Below are 24,851 nucleotides of genomic sequence, written 5' to 3'. Positions count from 1 at the left end.
GAGCAGTGAGTCAAATGTCTTCTTTTAGAGCTGCTGAAGAATATTATTCTGTGAATTACATTGTACATACATACTTTATGTCATATACTAACCTTGCCAAAAAATGGAACTAAATGATGTTCGCAAAGTGAGAACATATCAATATCTTTCACAATGACTACTTCATCGTGGTCCTCATCAAAGATGGCATCATTCAGAATGTCTGAAAATGACAGAAAGAAAGTGGGTTTGTTCAGAATAGGTGTTAAAGCTAAACTAATGTAATCATTTATTTCTATTTTATTCATGCCTAGCAAACATTCTATGCTATCTACTAGAAGGTAAATCAACGTCAAATATGCAATGACATTGCATATTATATGTAAACACAAATATAAAACTATATGATTTAATTCAAATGAAAATCAAAAATACTGCAGATGCTGAAAATATGAAATAAAAAGAGAAACTGCTGGAGAAATTCAGCAAGTCTGGCAGCATCTATGGAGAGAGAAAAATAATTATTCAAATCTGACATGATTCTTCTTCAGAACAGAACAGAAGGTCTGTCTCGGACTCTGAAGTGTTAACTCTGTTTCTTTCTCTGCATACTCTACCAGACCTGCTGAGTTTTTCCAACATGTTCTCTTTTTATATATTCTACTGTTCAGAGTCTAATAATTTTGTTAAATATTTCTCAACAGTGGACTCTATGAGGTCGTACTCAGGACAAGATTAGGAATTGTAAACAAACATTAACAGTTTAATAATCTGCAAGCACAGACAGTCTATGTTATAGATACCAAGCCAAATCATTAAGAAAAAAAATTGTAAACAGGATTTTTAAGAGTATGAAAATTATGATGCTAAGTTTTTTTCTCAAGGATTGTACTGGTGGTAGTGCAATGATACAGGTTACAAGCAACATCTCAGAAACAGTGATAATTCAAGAAATAGAAGGAAGGGAGGAACTCAGCAAAATCACAATCACCGAAGAAGTGATACTGAGTAAGATATTGGAGCTTCAGCATGGCAGGTGACTTTGCCCTGATGGACTTCATCCTGTAAGACATAGAAACAGAATTAGGCCTTTCAGCCCATCAAGTCTGCCTCGCTACTGAGTCTGCCTCACCATTTTATCATGGCTGATATGTTTCTCAACCCCATTCTGCTGCCCTTCTCCCAATAACCCTTGATTCTAGGGTCTTAAAAGGACATGGCTAGTAATGCATTGATTTTAATTTTCCAAAACATTTTTGATTTGAGAGCAGTCCCATTTACTTAAAAGATAGAAAATACAACTCCTTTATTTATAAAGAGAGACAGAATGCAGGAAACTACAGGCCAGTTAGTTTAATGCAGCATCATAGAGAAATTGTTAGATGCAATTAGAGACAACAAGATACTTGGAATAAAAGTAATCAGGCAGAGTCAACATGGTTTGAGAAAGGGAAGTCAAATTTGGTTAATCTACAATAGTTCACTGAGGAGGGAAGACATGCTGTGGATAAAGGAGAACCAGTGGATGTACTGTATTTAGATTTGCAAAAGGCATTTGATTAAAGTGCCACCAAATCAATAGTTATTGCAGAAAATAAATACTAGCGGTGTTTGGGGTAACACATTGACATTGATAGAAAGTTGGATGGTGAACTGGAAGCAGATAGTAGCTCGAAATGGGTCTTTTCCTCGCAAGATGTAACAAATGGTATGCCCCTGAGAACTTAACTGCCAGCAATTTATATGAATAACTCAGATTAAAAGAAGGGAGATATGTTTGTCAAATCTACTGATGCCACAATATAGGCAAGAAAACAAATTGTGGGGACACCAGGGGATAAATAATATATTGATAAGTTAGGAGTGGGCAAAGATGTGGCAAATGGAGTATAATGCGGAAAAATGTGAAATTGTCCATTTTGACACGTAGAATAAAAAGGAAGCATATTATCATGATGGTGAGAGATTGCAGAGCTCTGAGATGCAGAGGGAACTGGGTGTCCTCATATATAAATTTCAAATGGCTAGCACTCAGGTACAGCAAGTACAGAAAGTTAATTGCATGTTATCGTTTACTGCAAAAGGAATTGAATAAAAAATGTAGGGAAATTATGCTTATTTATATGGGACATTGGTAAGGCCACATCTGGAGTAACTGTGCACAGTATTGATCTTCTTATTTCAAGAAGGATGCAAGTGTGTTTGAGGCATTTTGGAGCTTCACTAGAATAATACCTGAAATGTGCAGGTTATTTTATGAGGAAAGATTTGACAGGCTAGGTTTGTATTCACTGGAGTAAGAGGTGGCTTGATTGAAACATATAAAATTCTGAAAGGTCTTAACAGGGTATATATGCAAGGATGTTTCCTCTTAGGGGAGAACCTACAGCTAGGAGACACTTAAAAATCAGGTCGCCCATTAAAATAAAGATAAGGGAAAAGATAATTCTTAGAGGGTCACAAGTCTTTGTAGCACCCTGAAAGGTGGTAGAAGCAAAGTCCTTGCATATTTTTAAGGCAGAGATAGAGAGATTCTGGTTAAGCAAGCAAGGTGAAAGGTAATTGGGGTAGGTGGCAATGTAGGTTTGAGGTTACAATCAAATCAGATGAGAATTTAGGAGGCATAGTTAGTAAGTTTGTGGATAACACCAAAATTGGTGGCAGAGTCAGCACTGAAGAAGGTTATCTAAGATTAGAAAGGGATCTTGGATTAATTGGGCCAGTGGGCGGAGGAGTGGCAGATAGAGTTTAATTCAAATAAATGCAAGGTATGGCATTTTGGTAAAACAAACAAGGGCAAGACTTATACGGTTAATGATAGGGCCCTAGGCAGCGCTGTCAAACAGAGAGACCTAGGGGTTCAGCTACATCGTTCTTTGAAAGTGGCATTAAGAAGGCATTTAGCACACTTGCCTTCATTGCTCGGACAACTACGTAAAGTAGTTGGGTTATCTTGTTGAAGTTGTACAGAATGTTAGTGAGGCCACTTTTGGAGTACTGTGCACAATTCTGCTTACCTGACTATAGGAAGGATGTTATTAAATTGGAGAGGGTGTAGAAAAGATTTACCTGGATGTTGCTGGGTCTGGAGGGTAGAGTTGTAAGGAGAGGCTGGATAGGCTGGGACTCTTTTCACTGGAGCAAAGGAGAATGAGGGGTGACCTTTCAGACATTCATAAAATTATGAAGGGCATGGATAGGGGGAATAACCAATGTCTCTTACCAAGTTCTAAGGAAGGGTCACCGGAACATTAACTCTGTTTTCTCCTCCACAGATGCTGCCAGACCTGCTGACCTTATCCAGCAACTTTGTTTTTGTTCCTGTCTTTTACCTACACTGGGGAGTCCAAAACCAGAGGGCATAGGTTTAAGGTGAGTGGAGAAAGATTTAAAAAGGACCTTGGGGTAACCTTTTCACAAAGAGTATGGTGTGTTTATGGAATGAGCTTCCAGAGGAAGTGATGGAGGAGGGTACAACTACAACATTTTAAAGGCATCTGGATGGGTGTATGTATATGAATAGAGGGATATGGACCAAACACAGGCAGTGGGGCTAGTTTAGTTTGGGAAACTCGGTTGGCATGGACAAGTTGGAGAGTTCATTTTGTGCTGTCCGACTCAATGACCTTATTAAATGGCTGAGCAGGCTCAGGGGGCTGAATGGCCTACTCCTGCTCTGATCAATAGGTTTGTATGTCTTTCAGACTTAAAGATAATTAGCCTATGCCCGAAATTAAACAGGTCATGTGTTTTATTAAAAATAAACAGCATGTGTTCACACAGTATTATCAGTTCAACAAGATGTTAGGAAAGACATACCATACCAAAGTTTCACTGCACTGGAACTTCTTGATCAACATTAGCCGATTAGTGCTGCATGCTTACAGCTGTTCTACAGGAATCCTCATCTGAGTAATTGGTTATGTTGTGAATTCCTCTTCACTGTATGCAATGTTTACAGATTGTGTAATATAAATAAAAGTGGATGTTGTACCATTTCTACTCCTTTTTCAAAGGAATCCAAATATAGATTATACTGCAAAATCCCAATGTATATTAAATACAACAGAACTTGCATTTATATGGTACCTTTTATAGCTCAGGGCATTTCAAATGTTTTTTAGCTAAATAAAATACTTTTGAAGTGTAGTTACTGCTCCAGTATAGGAAGTGCAGCCGTTCCCTCAAAATGGCATTGTGACAATCACCAGATAATTTGTTTTCAGTGATCTTCATTGTGGAATAAGTATCACCTCTGACACCAGGGACAACCTTCCTGCTCTGCTTTGAACGAATGCCTTGGGGTCTTTTTTGCCAAATGAGAAACCAGATGGGACATTGGCTTAATGTTGCATCTCAAAGACAGCACCTCTAACATTGCAACACTAGTTTATACTACACTGCATCACAGCCTAGATTTTTAGAGTTAAGTCTCAGAAATGGATCGCAAACTCACAACTTATGCAAACAAAGATAAGGATGCCATCAACTGAATTATGGTTTTCACAGGTTCAACCTTTTACTGGAGAACAGGCTTAATGTTAACACCCTAGATTGTGGTTCTACACCTTATACATTGATTGGTTGAGAAAATGGTTGGCGACGGGAAATTTGGGATTTAGAAAAGGTGTGAGGACCTTGAAAGAGAGACTTTGAGAGAGAGCAATGGAGATTTACCAGATCTGTGACCATACCAGCCAAATAATTTAAGTCTGAGCACAGTGTCCACAGAGCTATCATCACTCCCATATTCTGGAAATACTCATAGATGCTTGCATCTTTCAGTTATCCTTGGCATGCACGGGGCTGGTTGTTCAGTGACAAGGGTTACTCCATTGAGACCTGGCTGATGACAACTTGCTACAGACTGAAACTGAATAGAGGTTCAACGCTGTAAATCATTCCACAAGGGCCCTTGTCTGGAGATCACAGGCCTCCTGAAAATGCAATTCAGATCTGGATGAGTCAATGTAGTACACCAAAGACTAACTGTACCCCCATTTGTGAAGCAGGAGCACACTGAAGTGAACACAAACCTAGCCTTTGCATAACTGCCCATGGCCAGCTGCTTAGGAAGTAAAGCGGAATTATTGGCCACTGCCTCAAGCAAAGAGGAGCAAGAATAAGGAGCAATCAGCCTGCAGAATGCTGCCCAGTTCTTGCTGAAGTCAATAGTTGCATTCTTCATTCACTATCCCTACAATCCTGCAGAATATTAGGATTCTGTAGCCATATATTAGCCGAACATCCTTCCACTACTGTGGTCTGCACTTCCTCTGGCAGCTCATTTCATGCATGCACCACCCTCTGCGTGAAAAAGTTGCCTCATAGGTCCCTTTCCATACTTTCCCCTCACACCTTAATCTTCTGCCCTCTAGTTTTGGACTTGCTTACCCCAAGGAAAAGACCTAGTTTATTCACCCTATCCACGCCCCTCATGATTTTATAAACCTCTGTAAAGGTTTAGATTTTCTCCATCAGATAAATCCTCTATGCTTACCTAAGAAATGAAACTTTATTAAAGTCCCTGCGCTTTTGTGTAAGAGCATGTACGGCCATGTGAAGTATGATCAAGCAAAAGGTAAACATAGCTCATTTACGGCTGTCTCACATTCTCCTGATAACAGAGTCAAATCTGCTGCCTCAAAAATCTAGTTTACAGTGTCCATTATTTGCCCCAGTTGCATTTTTGCCAGATTTTTGTGCATTGCGGTGTAAGAAAAGAAATTTTTCATTTAGTGGATTTAATTGCTTATTTGTATTGCAACTGCTGATATATAAAAACAAGTGTCACTTTAAGTAGATTTATATAATCACCAAGTTAGGAACCTGTTCAAGCTTAAAGGTATTGTCGTCAAACATAAGCTGTTGAAATCATCTGTTGAGCACATATTCACTTTATCTACCTGTGATAACCCCTACAAGGCCCATGGGGAAATCACTAATTAACCTCCCTGCAGAGCACAAGTTCCCTTGGTAACAGCTAGTGGCCTGCCTGGCTGCAGTTCTTCATCAATGAGCCCTTTAAAGAGCAGATCCAGATGTGGCGCCGTGGCTTAATCAGTTAAAATGCTTGCTTTGTCAACAGGTGCCCCTGAATCCAAATCTTGGTGTTGCCTTACAATGAAGCTGACAGTGGAAAGTAGCCCTGCTCAATTTAAAGCAACAATGTGCTTTTCTGCTTGTGGGCCGAAGTAGGCAAGACCCTCATTATGTAAAGGCAAGGAGTTTTCATAATAAAAAAGCAGATCCGCAATAAAACAAAAGCAAATTCGGAGAGCTCTTATGGTATAGCAATGGAGACACTACCACTGATCCAAGACACACAAGTTCAACTCCAACCTGCTTTATAGGTGTTCTGATAGGCCAAAGAAGTGTCAAATTGGACTTGAAGTGTCACTCTTTTTCTATCCATGGATGATATCAGACTTGCTAAGTTTCTCCAACATTTCCGTTCTAATTTCAGATCTCCAGCATCTGCAGTACCTTGTTTTCATGTGCTGATAGGCCGATATTGTTTCTGATCTAGTACATATGCTTTAGATTCAGAAGCACAAGGCAAGTTGGCCAAATTTGCAGATGAAACAAACTGAGGGAAACAGTGATATCTGATAACATGGTCATCATTCCCAGAAACATTCCCAAAACTTCAGTGTACAGAGGTTCAAACTTTTAAACTCTGAGAGAATAAAGCTCATGACATATTCATTTCACAAATGGTATTAGTTTGTTTAGTGAGAAGGTAACGAGATTTAGAAATAATAGGCTTAATGCCGAAAATGTCTCGTCAATACAAAATGTAGAAGGATGAAGGGTAGACGGATACTGCCACTATCCTATGTTTGTTGACTGAGTATACTCTAAGGGTATATTCAATTTACAGTGGTAGAGGAACACCCAATAGCGAGTCAACAAAAAGAGGCTCTTGTCTTAACAAGATATAGTTTATTATGCAATAGTAATTATGTTCAAATTATATTAGCTAGTCGGATATTGCTACTTAGATTATTGGGAGATATAGATGATACATCGTTCACTTCAAGATCCAGAGCTGTTGTCCCGAGTTGTCTTCCTGAGGCTCTACCGCGTCAACAGATGGGTGGCCATTAATGTATTGATGATTACTAACAATTTCCTAACAATTTCTAAACAATTATCTGATAGAACAGCAATTAATAGAGCATAAAACAATCTTTTGTTATATCACAAGATCTACAGGATCACAGATAACAAGGTGTAAATTTCAGAAAATTTCTGAAGAAGGGTCTAGGCCCGAAACGTCAACCTTCCTACTCCTCTGATGCTGCTCGGCCGGCTGTGTTCGTCCAGCCCTACATCTTGTTATCTCTGATTCTCCAGCATCTGTAGTTCTTACTATCTATAGGATTGTGTGCTTTTTCTAGATTGCACTAAGTACATGCATTCAGATCTGATCATTATGGCACAACTGAGACATGTCATCTCTGCTTTTTAGAAAGAAAAGCTCAGGGCAGTCTGTAAATATGTCAAAAATTAAGTCAAAAGAATTTCAGTTACTGCAACCTGTCTGACTGTTCTCCCTCTGAGAATCAAGGCATGAATTAGTCAAGGTGCTGCAGTGGTTTGTCGATTGCCTTGTGCAGGATGGCTGACTTGGAGACTGTCTGCTTGTACTATATGCCATCAAGGATATTAGGAGGATTTACAGGCCGAATATCAACCTGTTTGATTACATTATGAACGCACCTTCCATGGCCAACAAATGCAGGAATGGGACTCCAGCCCAGAGGTAGGACTGCTACCAGTGTGCCACAAAATCTTAAATAATGAGCACGCACTGTACAATACTGATATGGAAAAGGTTAAAGAGGGGTGTATTTTGTACATTTTTATCAAATAGTCACTGTGATTCTCAGTGAGAGTGTGATGCACAAATAATAGCTCGTGTAACACCTAGAATAAACAAACGTCACATTAGAGCTGAAGTCAGTGTGTTCCTTGGAAAAAATTAAGAGAGAACAAACCAAAGAGATTACAAGATAAAGTAAAAGGGTGAACTGGAATGGAACATTTCAAGAAATATGCCAAGGAAGAGCTTTCAAGGAAATCCAGGTAATGGTATAAATTCATTTTTTGATGTTAATCAAACCAGAATAGAGCAACGGAAGCCAATGTGATTCAGCACAAAGGTAAAGAATGGAACCAGTCATAAAACACGTGACGTTTAAAATTTGAGAGGATTCTGGTGGTTATGAAGTGCGTTATAACCAGAGGTCAGTCTTAGCAGCCACAGAGTGAAAGAGAGCCAACCTGAGGGTGAACAATGGCAGCAGGATAAATACCTGAGAAGTGGGGTCAGCCAGACCAAACCTGGGGCTAAGCAGAAGGATAAATACCTGAGGAGCAGGGTCAGTCAGAGCAAATGGAATCAAGCTGAATCAAGAGGCAGAAGCTCCAGAGGTGATGTTACAACTCAATAAGTGACCTAGGCTTGGCTGCTCAGGAACCAGGTTTGCAGACTGAGTTACTAAGTGTCTGAAGATAGATAAAGTGCTTACTTTTTGTAGTTTTGGTCCTAGGAATAGAGAACAGTAGTGAGATACCGGAGTTTGGTGACTAGTGGATTACGTTGTGTAATTCACTCCTGGATTGTTGCCCGAAGACAGTAAGGTTGATTTAGTCAGTAACATTGACAATGACAGGAACACGAAACCCCGTGGAATGCTGCTCCTGCAAAATGTGGGAAATCAAGGACACTTCCAGTCTCCTTGCTGACTACATGTACAGGAAGGAGTGTTCAGCAAGGAGACTGATTTGCCAAATGGAACGCCACGTGGAGCTGTGAGTGGATTCACTATGGGGCAGCCAAGAGGCTGAGAACGTTGTTGTTAGCGCACTTATTAAGCAGATCAATAAAGGCCACACTGAACGAGAAGAATTGAGTGGCTACCAGAAAGACAAGTAAGCGTGGGCAGGCACTGCAGGAGTCCCCTGTGGCCATTCCCTGCTCAAACAGGTATACCAGTGGGGGTGGGGGTGGCCTCTCAGGAGGATGCAGCAGCAGCTGCCAGGTTATGGCACCATGACTGGCACTGTTGTACAGCAGGGAGGCTCAAAGTGCAGGTAAGCAGTAATGATAGAGGACTCTGTATTTAGGGACACAGATAGGTGTAACTGTGGCTGCAAAAGAGACTCCAGAAAGGTGTTCTGCCTCCCTGGTGTCAGGGTCAAGATGTCTCTAAGTGGGCACTGGATATTCTACAACCCGCTTTCAGCCAGCAGGTAATAGAGAAACCGATATAGATCATAGATCATAGAACCCCTACAGTGTGGAAACAGGCCCTTCGGCCCAACAAGTCCACACCGACCCTTTGAGCATTCCACCCATACCCATTCCCCTATAACCCACTTAAGCTACACATCCCTGAACACAATGGGCAATCTAGCATGGTCAATTCACCTAGCATGCTCATTTTTGGACTGAGAGAGGAAACCGGAGCACCTATGTGGGCAGATTATGAAAAAATGTAAAAGTAACAGTGCATTGTTGTGATGGGTGATTTTAACTTCCCCTGTATTGACTGGGACTCGCTTAGTCCCAGGTGCTTGGATGGCGAGAATTTATTAGGTGTGACTAGGACAGTTTTTTGTTTGAAACAGTGCACACATTGTGCAACTGGAGAAGGGGCATTTCACACCCACTATTGGGAAGTGACCTCTGCCAGGTGATTGAAGTTTCAGTGGGGGAGCATTTTGGGAACAGTGACCACAATTCTGTAAGTTTTAAGTTACTTATTGATAAAGTTAACAGTGGTCCTCAGTTGAAAGTACGAAAGTGGGCAAAGGCTAACTGCCACTATATTAGGCAGGAACTGGAAATTGTAGATTGGGGAAGTTATTTGAGGGTAAATCCACATCTGGCATCTGGGAATCTTTTAGAGGCCAGTTGATTACAGTTCAGGGCCAACATGTATCTATGAAAATGAAGGTTAAGGATGGCAACATTTAAGACTGTGGATCACTAGAGAAACTGAGTGCTTAGTCAAAAAGAAATTGGAGACATATATACGGTTCAGTAACCTAAAGACAGGCAGACTGGAAGAATACAAAGATAGCAGGAAATAACTCAAAGAAGGAATTAGGAAGGCTAAGAGGAGCCTTAAATGTCTTTGGCAAAATGGGTTAAGGAAGATCTCAAGGTATTTTATACATATATAAGGAGCAAGAAAGTAGTTACGGAATCGATATATCCACACAAAGACATAGGAGGGAATTTATGCATGGAGCTGGAGGAATTGGGGAGGTCCTTAATGAATACTTTGCATTTGTGTTCAAAAAGGAGAAGGAAATGTCGTATGGTGAGTCTCGGGAGGGGTATGTTGATATTCTGGGGCTTGTCAATATAAAGTAGATACTGAGTGTTTTAAAAACATGAAGATCAACAAGTCACCAGAACCTGATGGAATCTATCCAGAATGCTGAGGGAGGTGATTGATGAGGGCAGAACAGTGGAAATTGTCTAGATGGACTTTAGCAAGACCTTTGACAAGGTCCCTCATGGCAGACTGATACAAAGGGAGAAGTGACATGGAATCTGCAGTGAACTGATAAAATAGATAGAGAAGTTAGTCATAGAAGACAGAGAATAGCAGTTGAAGGGTGTTTTTCTGACTGGAGGTCTGTGATCAGAGGTATTCCAGAGGGTTCAGTGCTGGACTGCTGTTATTAGAAATATATAAATTATTCAGAGGAGAATGTAGGCAGCCTGATTCATAGTTTTATGGAAGACACAAAGATTGGGGTAGTCATGGATAGTGAGGAGGCTTGCCAGAGGATGCAACAGGATACACATAGGCTGGAGACTTGGTCAGAGAAATGGTAGGTGGAGTTTCATCCAGGCAAATGCGAAGTGATGCATATTGGAAAACCTAATGCAGGAAGGAAGTGTACCATCAATGGAAGAACCCTTCGCAGCATCAACATACAGTGGGATCTAGGCGTACAGGTCCACAGTTCCCTGAAAACGGCAATACAAGTGGGTAAGGTGGGCAAGGAGGCATATAGTATGCTTACCTTCATGAGTCAAGGCATAAAGTATAAAAATTGGCAAGCCATGTTGCAGCTATACAGGACTTTAGCTAAGCTCTGTTTAATATTCATAGAATCCCTGCAGTGTAGAAGTGGCTATTTGCCCCATTGAGTCCATACTGCCCTTTTGAAGAGCATCCCACCAAGACCCACTCCCATCCTGGCAACCCTGAATTTCCCATGGCCAATCCACCTAGACTGCACATGTTTGGACTTTGGGAGGTAACTGGAGCACTTGAGGGAAATCCACACAGACACGGGAGGAATGTGCAAACTCTACACCAACAGTTGCACGAGGGTGGAAGCAAACCTGGATCTCTGGTGCTGGGAGGCAGCAGTGCTAACCACAGAGTCACCGTGCCTCTCCTTGTGTACAGTTCTGGTTGCATAACTACCAGATGGACTTGGAATCTTTGGAGACTGTACAGAAACAGTTTATCAGGATGTTGCCTGGTTACTCGCTATGAGGAGAGATTGGACAAACTTTACTTGATTTCACTTGAATCTCAAAGGATGAGGGGTGACTCAATAGAAGTTTACAAAATTATGAGAGGTATAGATAGAATGGATATTCTGAGTCTTTTCTCCGGGGTAGAAATAACCATTTGAATGTTTTGCTACCTCATGGCACCTGATAAATGCTAGTCGTCATTGCTATAGGTTAATGGGAACAGTGACAACCAAAGGTTCTGTTCCAATTTTGTAAGTTGAAGCGTAATTCAGGCAAGTAGTAAAATGTTAGTCAAATATATGTCGGGGAAGGTATTGTTGTAAATCATCTATGAAGGTAGAGGGTATTGCTGTCATATAGAAGGTTTAAGGCAAAAGGGGCAAAATTTAAAGGACATGTAAGAAACAAGTTTTTTTACGCAGAGGGTGATTAGCATCTGGAATATACTGTCATGGGAGGAGATGGGGATGGATACAACAGCAATGTCAAAGCAGCATCATGACAGATATCTGAATTGGCAGAGGCAGAAAAGGTTTTTAGTTGAGAAAGGCATCATGCATCTGTGCAGCCTTGGTGGGCTGAAAGGCCTGTTCCTGTGCTGTTCTCTTTTACTTTGTTGATAAATGCAGAAAGAAGCAAATGAAAATAAAGGTAATAAAATTTCACAAGAAACATTAATAGCATGAGCAAAAACAAAGCTGCTGAAAAAGCTCAGCAGGTCTGGCAGCATCTGTGAAGGAAAAAACAGTTAACATTTTGGGTCCAGTTCCCCTTCCTCAGAACTGATGGTGGCTGGGAAGACACAGTCTGAAGCTGGATGAACACAGCAGGCCAGGTTCATCCAGTTAACACTGTGTTATCTCAGATTCTGCAGCATCAGCAGTTCCTGCTATCCCTGTGGCTGGGAAGATGTCAGTTTATATGCAGAAAATAGGGGAGGGGGATGGAGTAGGGAGTAAGCGATAGGGTAGAGCCTAAATAGAAAGAAGAACAGTTGGACAGACAACGAGTTGATAACGATCAGGCTGGGAGGGTGAACAGTTGTTAGTGGGGACTATTAGTGACTAATAACAGGTGGGTATGTAATGATAGGCTATGTAGTAACAAGGCCTGGTGTGTGGGGTAGGGGGCTGGGACATGGGAGAGTTTAGGCCCTAAAATGATTGAACTCGATATTGAGTCCGGAGAGCTGCAGGGTTACCAAGCGGAAAATGAGGTGTTGTTCTTCAAGCTTGCATTGAGCTTCACTGGAACACTGCAGCAGGCCAGAGACAGACATGTTGATCAGGGAACAGGTGGTTCAGGGTCTTTTCTGTGAGCAGAACATAGATGTTCTATGAAGTGGTCACTAAGTCTACGCTTTATTTCCTCAATAGGGAGGAGACCACATTGTGAGCAGCGAATGCAATAGACTAGATTGTGGGAAGTGCAGGTGAAGTGTTGCTTCACCTTGAAGGTATGTTTGGGTCTTTGGATACTGGGGAGGGAGGAGGTAAATGGGCAGGTGTTGCATCTTTGCTGGTTAAAGGGAAGGTGCCGTAGGGCTGTGGGTGGGGGAGGTGATGGGGGTGAAGGAAGTGTGTACCGTGATGTCCCGGAGGGAACAGTCCCTGCAGAAGGCAGACAAGGGAGGGGAGGGGAATATGTGTCTGGTGGTGACATCTTGCTGGTGATGGCAGTAATGGGTTCTGCTGATCTCCTGGATGTGGATGCTGGTAGGATGGTAGGTAAGGACATGGGGAACCCTATCGCTGTTGCGGGAGGGAAGAGGAAGGGGTGAGGGTGGAAGTCCAGGAGGTAGGCCAGGCCTAGTTGAGGGGCCTGTCAACAACAGAGCTGGGGAATCCTCGCTTGAGGAGGAATGTGGACATTTTGGAGGCTCTCTTGTCGAAGTTGGCTTCATGTGAACATATGCAACGGAGATGGAGGAACTGAGAGAATGGGACAGAGTCTTTACAGGAAGTGGGGTGTGAGGATGTATAGTCCGGGTAGCTGTGGGAGTCAGTGGTTTGTAATGGATGTTAGTGGCCAGTTTATCCCCAGAAATGTCGAGGAAGGGAAGGGAGGAGTCAGAGATAGACCGGGTAAAAGTGAGGGCAGGGTGGAAATTGGAGGTGAAATTGATGAAGTTTTCCAATTCCAGATGAGAAAGGGAAGCATCACTGATGATATCATTGATGTATCGGAGGAAGAGTCGTGGGTGGGGGCTTGAATAGGACTGGAAAGAGGAATGGTCCATGTACCCCATGAAGAAACAGGCATAACTAGGGCTCATGCAGGTACCCCTCTTACCCAAAGAAAATGAGAGGAGTTAAAAGAAAAGTTGAGGGTGAGGATGAGCTCGGCCAAGCGGAGGAGAGTGGTGGTGGGTGGGGATGCTTCAGGTCTTTGCTCCAGGAAGAAGCAGAGAGTCCTGAGACCCTCTTGGTGGGGAATGGATGTGTAAAGAGATTGCACATGATAAAGCTGAGGCGGCTGGAACTGGCAAACTGGATGTTTTGAAACTAGTGTAAGGTGTCAGAGGAACCATGGATGTACATGTGCAGGGATTGGACCAGCAGAGAGAAGGCTTTCTGCAGCATTCCAGTGAAGCCCAACACAAGCTCGAAGAACAACACCTCATTTTCCTCTTGGAACCCTGCAGCTCTCTGGACTCAATATCGAGTTCAATAATTTTAGGGCCTGAACTCTCCCATGTCCCAGACCCCTACCCCACACACAGACTTTGTTACCACATAGCCTGCCATTACACACCATTTGTTGTTAGTCACTAATAGTCCTCATTAACAACTATTCACCCTCCCAGCCTGATCGTTATCAACTCTTTGTCTGACCAACTGCTCTTCTTTCTCTTTAGGCTGTATCCTATCGTTTACTCCCTACCACATTCCCCTCCCCTTTTTTCTGCATATAAACTGACGTTTTCCCAGCCACTATCCGTTCTGAGGAAGGGTCACCAGACCCGGACCACTAACTTTTTTCCTTCAATAATAGCGTGAGTACTGAAAACATCTCTAGAACTACCCATTGACTCAGCATAATAGCCAAAGAAAGCAAATACCAGTTTGCATGTTCGTAATAGATGTTCTTGGGATTCATGCAGTTTATTGCAGGCCAGACAACCCAGAGTGAGTGTTACTTACAGTTAATGTAGACCTGTACAAGCCATGGTAATGAAATAAGGGGATGTTTCACTTTTTCACCTCATTTTCTATGCCTGCTAGTGGTCCCAGAAGAAGACCTTTTGCAATGGTCTTCTCTTGAGCCCCTACCCACTGGAGAGTCAGGGATAAACCAAACCCTCCACAGTAGGCTCAGTTTTACAAGTTTGAACTTCCTCCCCAACACAAAGAGCATGGATTTATTTGACACCTTTCGTGATCCCAGGAGAATCAAAAGTACTGAAAAGCCAAAAGAATTAATATTGAAATAACAGTGTCGACCTTAATTCAACATAGAGAATCGCAAAAACTAAATTGCACATTGTAAGATCCCACAGATAGGAACACCATAAATGACCAACACAAGTATTTCAGCAGTATTTTGAGTGATAAATGTTGGTCAAGCCGCACATGGGGTATATTAGTTCTGTTGAGAAAGAGCAGAAGCTTGCTCAAAAAGACAGGTTTTGGGATTGCCTTAAAGGAGGAGAATAAGGAAGGCGCAGAAGTGTAAGGAAAGAATTCCTAAGCTTGTGCCCTAGTCAACAGAATGCACAGTTATCAATTGTGGAACACTAAAAGTTGGAGGTGACCCCAGACATCCAACATCATTGACATCTAAGAGGGGTTGGAAAATTTTGACTGAATCTTCTGCAGTTTTGACTGTTACTTCCCTCAGCAATCTAGGATATGTCCCATCCAAACCAGGTGATTTTGTTCGAGTTTGAGCACTGCTAACCTTGGTAGTCCCTCCTCTTTACTTTTATCCATTTTAATTCGTCTAGTCACTTACAATGAAGCAGGTGGCATTTCGTAAAGATTGATGATTGGCACATATTTAATATGACAGCAATACCCTTTGCCTCCACAGACGATTTACATCAGTATGTTCCCCTGCCATATATTTGCCTAACATTTTACTACTTGTATGAATTATGCTTTAATTTACAACAAGGTTACAGAACCCTTGGTCGTCATTGTTACCATTAACCTATAGCAACGACAATGAGCATTTATCGAGTGCCCTTAGGTAGCAAAACATTCCAATGGATTTTTCAGTAATATTAATAAATGGAATTTAACATCAAATTAAATAATGGAAAATACAGACTGTTAAACAAAAAAAGTTTAGTCAAAGAGGTAACAAATGAAATGCACTACATGGGACTTCATCAGCCACAACTTTATAGAGATGAGGAAAGTATATAGTGTTACAATTCAGTGTGAAGCAAGTCGCAAATGCAGAGACATTTGCCATTGGAGCCCTATGGACATTGTCAAATGTATTCATCGTGGTTTTCAGATATTAGTAGCCTTGATGGAGCTGACCCTCAATAAAGGCAAAAGAATATATATTTTTAACATTACTTTCATCTTTAACAAAAATATGGCAGTGAAATGGACTGAGCTGATTTAGGTTGCGCCCTCTTAAAGCCAGTCTTCAACCTCATTGCTGCTGATAATATTGCAGAAGGATGAATTTCTAAACTGAGAGCATTGCACTGTAAAGATGGGTACATAAAAGAAGCAAATAAGGTTAATAAGAATGAATTGTAGAACTGATAAATTGAAAGATATCACCTCCAACAATGGAATAATCCCTAGGTACTGTATTGGTTGATATTATTGATATAGAGTAAGAATTTTACCAGACTAGCATTGGAGGGGAGAGAACCAGAATGGGTACAGAGTGAAGAAGGGGAACAGTCCCTTTCTCCAAACATCGCCTCCTACTGAACCTCCCCTCTCCCCCCAGCTCTCCACCCAGCCCCACCCTAGGACCTGACCCTATCCCTATTCCCCTGCCTGGTTTCAATTCAATACCACCCCCCTACCTTTTCCCAACCTCAATCTCCTCCCTCCTCCAGATCTCAATTCCATAGACCCTGTTCCAATTTCCCCTCCTCTATCTCCTGGCTGTGTCCCCAAAACTGTTTCAATGAGCATGTGCTGTTTGAAGTAGCACATGGCACACATTCACTGGTGCCAGCAAACACAGCCTTTAAAATTAAAGGTTGGCCTTTTTTTGTTTCTGAGGGTTGTCTGATTGTGGACTACAAAAGGTTGACAAACAAACAGCTAAGGGATAAATGAAAGAAAACAACAAAACTATCCAGCTTACTTAAATGTCCTTCAACATGTGTTGTTCACAAGCATAAATGTGGATTCCTTGGCTGTTTTTTCTGAAACATCGAGCAGCATCAACTTCTCAGTTTGCCCTGACAAAGGCAATACCACTTTCAAACTGAGTTTTCCTCTCTTTGGGTTTCCGGGAGCTGATATATAGGATAAGAGCTTTCAAATCTTTGTGTTGTCTCAGCAGCATTCCGGAACCATTTCTCAGAAAACTTGATTTAAAAGAAAATGATTTCAATCTGGTTCCACTGATAGACTGATTGACTCTCCCGGAGGCTTCTGTCACCATTCAACTATTGCCATTTACTGAATGTGGGGTCTCCTTCAACTTTATGTTAATAGTCAACTTCTGCTATCGAGTTAAATGCAATGCTTTTCCCTCAGATCTCAATGTGTCTGTTAGTACCTTTTAATCAAGGCTCAGCCTGCAATTAACCAGCAGGCCAGGACTCACAAACAAACAAAGCTTGCTTGGCATCTTCTTTTTAAATCCAAGCTGTCCGAAAGTCCACCTACCATTTCCAGCTCATAATTCAAAACTGATAAAAGGATAAATCAAAAACAATGAAAAATCATTGAGAGTTCTAGGAGTGGAAAGATTCTTGTTAGGCGGGGTGGTCTGGGTAATCAGGGATAGATGGGACTATGGAAATTGAAACCCAGGCAGATCAGCCATGATCTTTTTGACTGTTAGAACAACTGTGAGGGTCTGAATAGTCTACCTCTGCCCTTATTTTACATGTTTGTATATACACATATAGCCTTATAGCCTCAGTAGCCTGATGAGTAAGGCACAGGTGGCCTAAGCCAGTGCTTGTGGGTTCAAATGCTGTCTGCAGTACTGTGAGCTTTGCTAGGGTGGCATGGTAGCTCAGTGGTTAGCACTGCTGCTTCACAGTTCCAGGGACCTGGGTTCAATTCCACCTTTGGGTGACTGCCTGCCTGTATGGAGTTTGCATATTCTCTTCTGTCTGTGTGGAGTTCCTCCAGTGTTCTGCTTTGCTCCCACAATCCAAACATATGCAGAGTAGGTGGATTAGCCATTTTAACTTGTCTGTAGTGTTCTGGGATGTGTAGGTTAGGTGAATTGTAGGGGAATGGATCTGGGTGGGATGCTCTGAGGGTTGGTGTGGAGTGGTTGCGTCAAAGGGCCTGTTTCTACACTGTAGGGATTCTGTGATGATCAATGATCTGTGATACATGTTTATATCTCAAACAGTACAGAAGCAAACAATCCCCCCTTGAAGTTCAATGGCATTATTATCATTGAAGCCCCATCATTAACTTACCATCAACTAGGAAGTGACCAGGACCAGTGATATAAATACTGTGGATACAGGAGTAGGTCTTGAACATCAGCAGGGCTTCAATGGAAAGTAACTCACATATTTCTTGAATTCCTATCCACCAATTACAAAGCACAATAGGATACCTTCCACTTGCTCCGATTAGTGCTGCTCAGTACCACCAAAGCGTGACACTGTCAGAACAAAGCAGCCTGCTTGATTTGCATTTGATGAACCACCTTCAGCATTCACTGTCTCGACCAGTAAAGCACAGAGACAGCAGGTTATACCATTTACATGGTGCACAGTAGCAACTGAAAATCCTGGTTAGACAGCACTTTCCAAATCCACTACCCCCACCACGTAGAAAGACAAGGGTTGTGGATACAGGGAGCGCCACCATCTCAAAGTCTCCTTTCAAGCAACATACCATCCTGAGTTGCTGCTCTTTCACTGTCACTGAGTCAAGATCTTGATGACACTGTGGGCATACAGCATTCTGATCAGCACAATGGTCTTCTTTGCAAACTATGTAGACAGAAACCACTGAACTATTTTCCTAGGCTTTCTCTCCACACAAAGTATTCATTTGTTTTCTGTCTGTTTGTATGTGTCTGTACATGGGGTGTTTATAAATTAAAGTTTTAACTGGTAGGGATATTTGCCAGTGGTTCATTTTTGTTTAGTTGTAGGTTGAGTCTAATTATTTGTAATAGATCGTGTCCGCATTCTGTCAAGCTAGGTCTCAATGATAGTTCAGTTGGGATATTCTGCATACCTTTTAAAATCTAAGCTTTATGACAACGCTGGGGGTAGCAGGCATTGATTTCAAGTGCTCTGGCTCTAGAGGCATAATAATAATCAATTTCCTTGAAATATCCTGAACTCACCATCAACCATTTTACATTATTTTTATTCATGGTTCCCTGTAGTTCAAGGTATTACCAAACATTATTGTCATGTACTTTTACTGCTTTCCCTGAGTTGTGGCTTTTGTTAGAAACTGGTCCAATACTGGATTAATACTTAATTGACTGCAGGAGGCAGCACCTCCCAGTGGTAATGTCGTGATGACTAATGAAAGAGTAAGGTAGGACCTTAGGTGACAGATTTGCGCCTAGGTCTTTCTAACAATCTTTGTAGTACTAAAGAGCCTATTCTTGGGTTAAGTTTTAAAGCTACTATAAACTACTATAAACAATGTCATAAACTGCTATCCCCATTCCCACCTCCCATGTCCTGACTCTCCACCACTGAATCCTGTTTTGAAAGTGCACAGACTTCAATGCACATGCACAGTGCAAAGCTTATGTATGACAGCATTCTACATGAAGACAATGTCTGGTATCATGCACATGTGTGCTGCTGCATTACCATGCTGTATGGTTGCCTGCAAGTGCTGGTGTCAGCAAACCTGTTAATTTTAAGGCAGTTCCCTCTATTTTTGGACTGATCCAGGAAAGGAAACATCCTTTCCACATCTACCTTGAAAAGACCTTTCAAACATTTCAATCAAATCAATCCAAATGCTTCTTAACTCCAATAGAAATAAACCCCTTCTGTCCACTTATTTTCATAAAATAACCCACATATTCTTGATACCAATCTAGTAAATCTCCTCCAAACTAGTCCGAATGCATTTATATCCCTCATAAGTAGGGGAGCCAAAACTGCAAACAATATTTGAGATGAGATCTCACCAATGACTTGTGTAAGTAGAGATGATCATCACCTGCTGCTGGTGTAATGTGTATTTTACTTGCTACTTAGGAACCAATACCTATATGTTGCCCAGGTCCTGCTGCATTCAGATATTGGCTATTTCAGCATCTGAGAAAGTGTAAATGGTGCTAAATGTTATGCAATTACCAGTGAACATCCAACTTCCCACCTTGTGATGAAGAGAAAGTCACTGAAGAAGAAGATGATGTTTGGGAGGAGAACCTTGGAACTCCAGCTGAGATATCCTGGAGCTGCCATGACTGAATTCAAGTCTCTGTGCTCCAGCCTCTGGAGTGAGAGTCAGATCCACAACTTTTTGAGTTACACCTAACACTAGTAGCTGGCGCAACAAGACGGTGCATTGTATCAGTGATAATGGGAACTGCAGATGCTGGAGAATCCAATATAACAAAGTGTGGAGCTGGATGAACACAGCAGGCCAAGCAGCATCTCAAGAGCACAAAAGCTGATGTTTCGGGCCTGGACCCTTCATCAGAGAGGGGGATGGGGTGAGGGTTCTGGAATAAATAGGGAGAGAGGGGGAGGCAGACTGAAGATGGAGAGAAAAGAAGATAGGTGGAGCGTATAGGTCAGTCCAGGGAAGACGGACAGGTCAAGGAGGTGGGATGAGGTTAGTAGGTAGGAGATGGAGGTGCGGCTTGGGGTGGGAGGAAGGGATGGGTGAGAGGAAGAACAGGTTAGGGAGGCAGAGACAGGTTGGACTGGTTTTGGGATGCAATGGGTGGAGGGGAAGAGCTGGGCTGGTTGTGTGGTGCAGTGGGGGGAAGGGGACGAACTGGGCTGGTTTTGGGATGCGGTGGGGGAAGGGGAGATTTTGAAGCTGAAGTCCACATTGATACCATTGGGCTGCAGGGTTCCCAAGCGGAATATGAGTTGCTGTTCTTGCAACCTTCGGGTGGCATCATTGTGGCACTGCAGGGGGCCCATGATGGACATGTCGTCTGAGGAATGGGAGGGGGAGTTAAAATGGTTCGCGACTGGGAGGTGCAGATGTTGTTGCGAACCGTGCATTTTGATCCCTCCCACCCGGTGGCAATCAGTGTTTAACAAGAAACCCCGCTGAGCAGGCAGCTGTGACCGAGGCGGTGTTGGGTGATTGGAACATGACACAACCTGTAACTCAGTGACTGAATCATTCCAACCTCACAGGGTCTTGGGCTCGCACTAACATTGGGCGGTCAATCAGAACCAATGGAGCATCACTCGATCCTATCAATCTCCATCCAAGCTGTTTTCTGCCGGTAACTTAAGTTTTTCATTGATAGTGGACTGAATGACGATTTTTACTTCTGCGCGTCAATCTTGAATAAGTTGACAGCTAACGGACTGTTATAAATGCTAAATGTGATATAAACTTCTAACTGTGCCTGGCAATTCCTGACCGAAAGACAAGGGAAAACAAGGGACAAGCAAAATCAGCTCCCCATTGGAATAAGTGTAGAGCAAACTTTACCGGGAACGTTTTCTTGGTAACCTTTGGTGAAGAACTGCATTGCTGTAGCGGCTCTCCTGGGGGTCTTTAGCAGTCCCTGCCTCCCTGGGTCCTCCCCTAACCCCCTCAGGATGCTGGTGTAGGCTTCCTCCAGATCAGCCAGGACATCTTCTCCTCCTCGCTTCTTCTCGTCCTTCCACTGCACTGTGGCTTTCCTGGAGTCTGCAGTGAAGTCGTTGTAGCCCTCAAAGCAGCTGGCCATGAACTTCTTCGCGCAGCAGACCCCCTTAGTTTCCGCAGCGACTATCTGCTTGGCGTATTCCATGCTGCCGAGGCTGCAGTACTGCGATGTGTCCAGCGGCGCTGTGCTGACACTGCTCGTTCCCAACTTGCGCCTCTATTTATACCTCAAGAGATTACAGGAGACCCATCTCTGCGTTGCTCACACGTCAGAGCTTGTGCCGGTACAGTCGAGCCCTACATTAAAAGAGCCTGGCCCCCGGGGGGCAGGGTAATGCTGGAGAGAAAGGTAATTGTCTCCGGATAGATAAGGATGTTTCCAAGGCGCGCACAGTCAGGGCGCAGGGCAGCAGCGCTGCTATTAAAGCCAGTGACTAATTTTAAACTCTGTGGAAAGCAGCAAGTGGACCTTATCGCACCCGGCCATAAAGTATCCAGCCAGCTAACCATAAATGCGAGGACGGACGTCATAGACAAATATATGATCTGGCAATGTTCGAAGTAGATTTCATGGTAGCACTTTGTGTGTGTTCCTGAGAAAAAAAGGAACGGTGAACAATGATAAAGCTGCCTGAAACGACTGCTTTGAAAACTGGAAATAAGACTTGTCAATATTTATTTGTGTGACTAAGGAATGAAGATTTAGAAATGTCAAGAACATGGATCTTAATGAATGTAACAATAATAAGGTGTCAGGCTTTGATGACTCAACGTGCTTCACGGGGACTATTGTAAAACGATTTTTGACACTGAAAATATGTTATATGAAATATATGGAAATAAATGTTGACGTATGGAAATATGCGGTATCAAATGGGTAGACAGTTAGTGGGACTATTCTAACAGGATTTACACCAGGGCAACATGAGAAACCCCTAGCGCAGCGGAATCCAAGGGAATTACTCAACAACTTGAAACTTCCGATGGCCAATTTCCTTACATTTAGAATCCTCCAAAACAAAAGCTTAAAATTCGGCCTGAGGAATAGAACTAGCTGGGTTGCTGTTTGGGGAGCCCGTACAGTCATAATGGGTTGAATGGCCTCATTTCAGTAATGCAAATTGTATAATTCTGGGTTGTTGAGAGGGTTATCATGGGGGACTTCAACTTTCCTTTATTGACTGGGAACACTATAGTTCGAGTACTATAGACGGGTCAGTTTTTGTCCAGTGTGTGCAGGAGGGCGTCCTGACACAGTATGTAGATAGGCCAACAAGGGGCGAAGCCACATTAGATTTGGTACTGGGTAATGAGCCTGGCCAGGTGTTAGATTTGGAAGTAGGTGAGCACTTTGGTGATAGCGATCACAATTCTGTTATGTTTACTTTAGTGATGGAAAGGGATAGGTGCATACCACTGGGCAAGAGTTATAGCTGGGGGAAAGGCAATTACAATGAGATTAGGCAAGATTTAGGGAGCATAGGATGGGGAAGGAAACTGCAGGGGATGGGCACATTAAAAATGTGGAGCTTATTCAAGGAAAAGCTCCTGTGTGTCCTAGATAAATATGTACCTGTCAGGCAGGGAGGAAGCTGTAGAGTGCAGGAGCCGTGGTTTATGAAGGAGGTGGAATCTCTGGTCAAGAGGAAGAAGAAGGCTTATGTTAGGATGAGATGTGAAGGCTCAGTTAGGGCACTTGAAGGCTACGAGGTAGCCAGGAAAGACCGAAAGAGAGAGCTCAGAAGAGCCAGGAGGAGATATGAGAAGCTGTTGGCGGATAGGATCAGGGTAAACCCTAAGGCTTTCTATAGGTATTTAAGGAATAAAAGAATGACGAAAGTAAGATTAGGACCAATCAAGGATAGTAGTGGGAAGTTGTGTGTGGAGTCAGATGAGATAGGGGAAGCGCTAAATGAATATTTTTCAACAGTATTCACTCTAGAAAACGACAATGTTGTCGAGGAGAATACTGTAATACAGGCTACTAGACTGGGTGGGATTGAGGTTCACAGGAAGAGGTATTAGAAATCCTACAGAGGGTGAAGATAGATAAGTCCCCTGGGCCGGATGGGATTTATCCTAGGATCCTCTGGGAAGCCAGGGAGGAGATTGCTGAGCCTTTGGCATTGATCTTTAACTCGTCATTGTCTACAGGAATAGTGCCAGATGACTGGAGGATAGCAAATGTGGTTCCCCTGTTCAAGAAGGGGAGTAGAGACAACCCTGGTAATTATAGACCAGAGAGCCTTACCTCAGTTGTTGGTAAAGTGTTGGAAAATGTTATAAGGGATAGGATTTATAATCATCTAGAAAAGAATAAATTGATTAGGGATAGTCAGCACGGTTTTGTGAAGGGAAGGTCGTGCCTCACAAACCTTATTGAGTTCTTTGAGAACGTGACCAAACAGGTAGATGAGAGTAAACTGGTTGATGTGGTGTATATGGATTTCAGCAAGGCGTTCGATAACGTTCCCCACAATAGGCTATTGTACAAAATGCGAAGGAATGGAATTGTGGGAGATATAGCAGTTTGGATCGGAAATTGGCTTGCTGAAAGAAGACAGAGGGTGGTAGTTGATGGGAAATGTTCATCCTGGAGACCAGTTACTAGTGGTGTGCCGCAGGGGTCGGTGTTTGGTCCACTGCTGTTTGTCATTTTTATCAATGACCTGGATGAGGGCGTAGAAGGATGGGTTAGTAAATTTGCAGACGACACTAAGGTCGGTGGAGTTGTGGATATTGACGAAGGATGCTGTAGGTTGCAGAGAGACATAGATAAGCTGCAGAGCTGGGCTGAGAGGTGGCAAATGGAGTTTAATGCGGACAAGTGTGAGGTGATGCACTTTGGTAGAAGTAACCAGAAGGCAAAATACAGGGCTACTGGTAAGATTCTTGGTAGTGTAGATGAGCAGAGAGATCTTGGTGTCCATGTACACAGATCCTTGAAAGTTGCCACCCAGGTTGACAGGGCTGTTAAGAAGGCATACAGTGTTTTAGCTTTGATTAATAGAGGGATCGAGTTCCGGAACCAAGAGGTTATGGTGAAGCTGTACAAAACTCTGGTGCGGCCGCACTTGGAGTATTGTGTACAGTTCTGGTCACCGCATTATAAGAAGGATGTGGAAGCTTTGGAAAGGGTGCAGAGGAGATTTACCAGGATGTTGCCTGGTAGGGAGGAAAGGTCTTATGAGGAAAGGCTGAGGGACTTGAGGCTGTTTTCATTAAAGAGAAGGTTGAGAGGTGACTTAATTGAAACATATAAAATAATCAGAGGGTTGGATAGGGTGAGCCTTTTTCCTAGGATGGTGATGGCGAGCACGAGGAGGCATAGCTTTAAATTGAGGGGTGAAAGATATAGGACAGATGTCAGAGGTGGTTTCTTTACTCAGAGTAGTAAGGGAATGGAACGCTTTGCC

General features: G+C 42.7%; 1 protein-coding gene across 1 annotated transcript in view; it reads right to left on the bottom strand.

Annotated features, from left to right (window-relative positions):
- Nucleotides 1-21,612, bottom strand: part of gch2 (GTP cyclohydrolase 2) — a 50,734-nt gene extending 29,122 nt beyond the window's left edge. The window contains exons 1-2 of the mRNA XM_059648608.1: nt 21,277-21,612; nt 93-202 (exon numbers count right to left, since the gene is read on the bottom strand). Coding sequence (XP_059504591.1) covers nt 93-202; nt 21,277-21,580 — 414 coding nt within the window. The 5' untranslated portion in view covers nt 21,581-21,612. The remainder of the gene's footprint in view (nt 1-92; nt 203-21,276) is intronic.
- Nucleotides 21,613-24,851: the final 3,239 nt, after the last annotated feature.

This window comes from Stegostoma tigrinum, chromosome 9 (assembly GCF_030684315.1).
Source record: "Stegostoma tigrinum isolate sSteTig4 chromosome 9, sSteTig4.hap1, whole genome shotgun sequence".
NCBI classification, from domain to species: Eukaryota; Metazoa; Chordata; class Chondrichthyes; order Orectolobiformes; family Stegostomatidae; genus Stegostoma; species Stegostoma tigrinum.
Note: the sequence above shows the minus strand (reverse complement) of the source record. Positions and strands in the feature narration are given on the sequence as shown.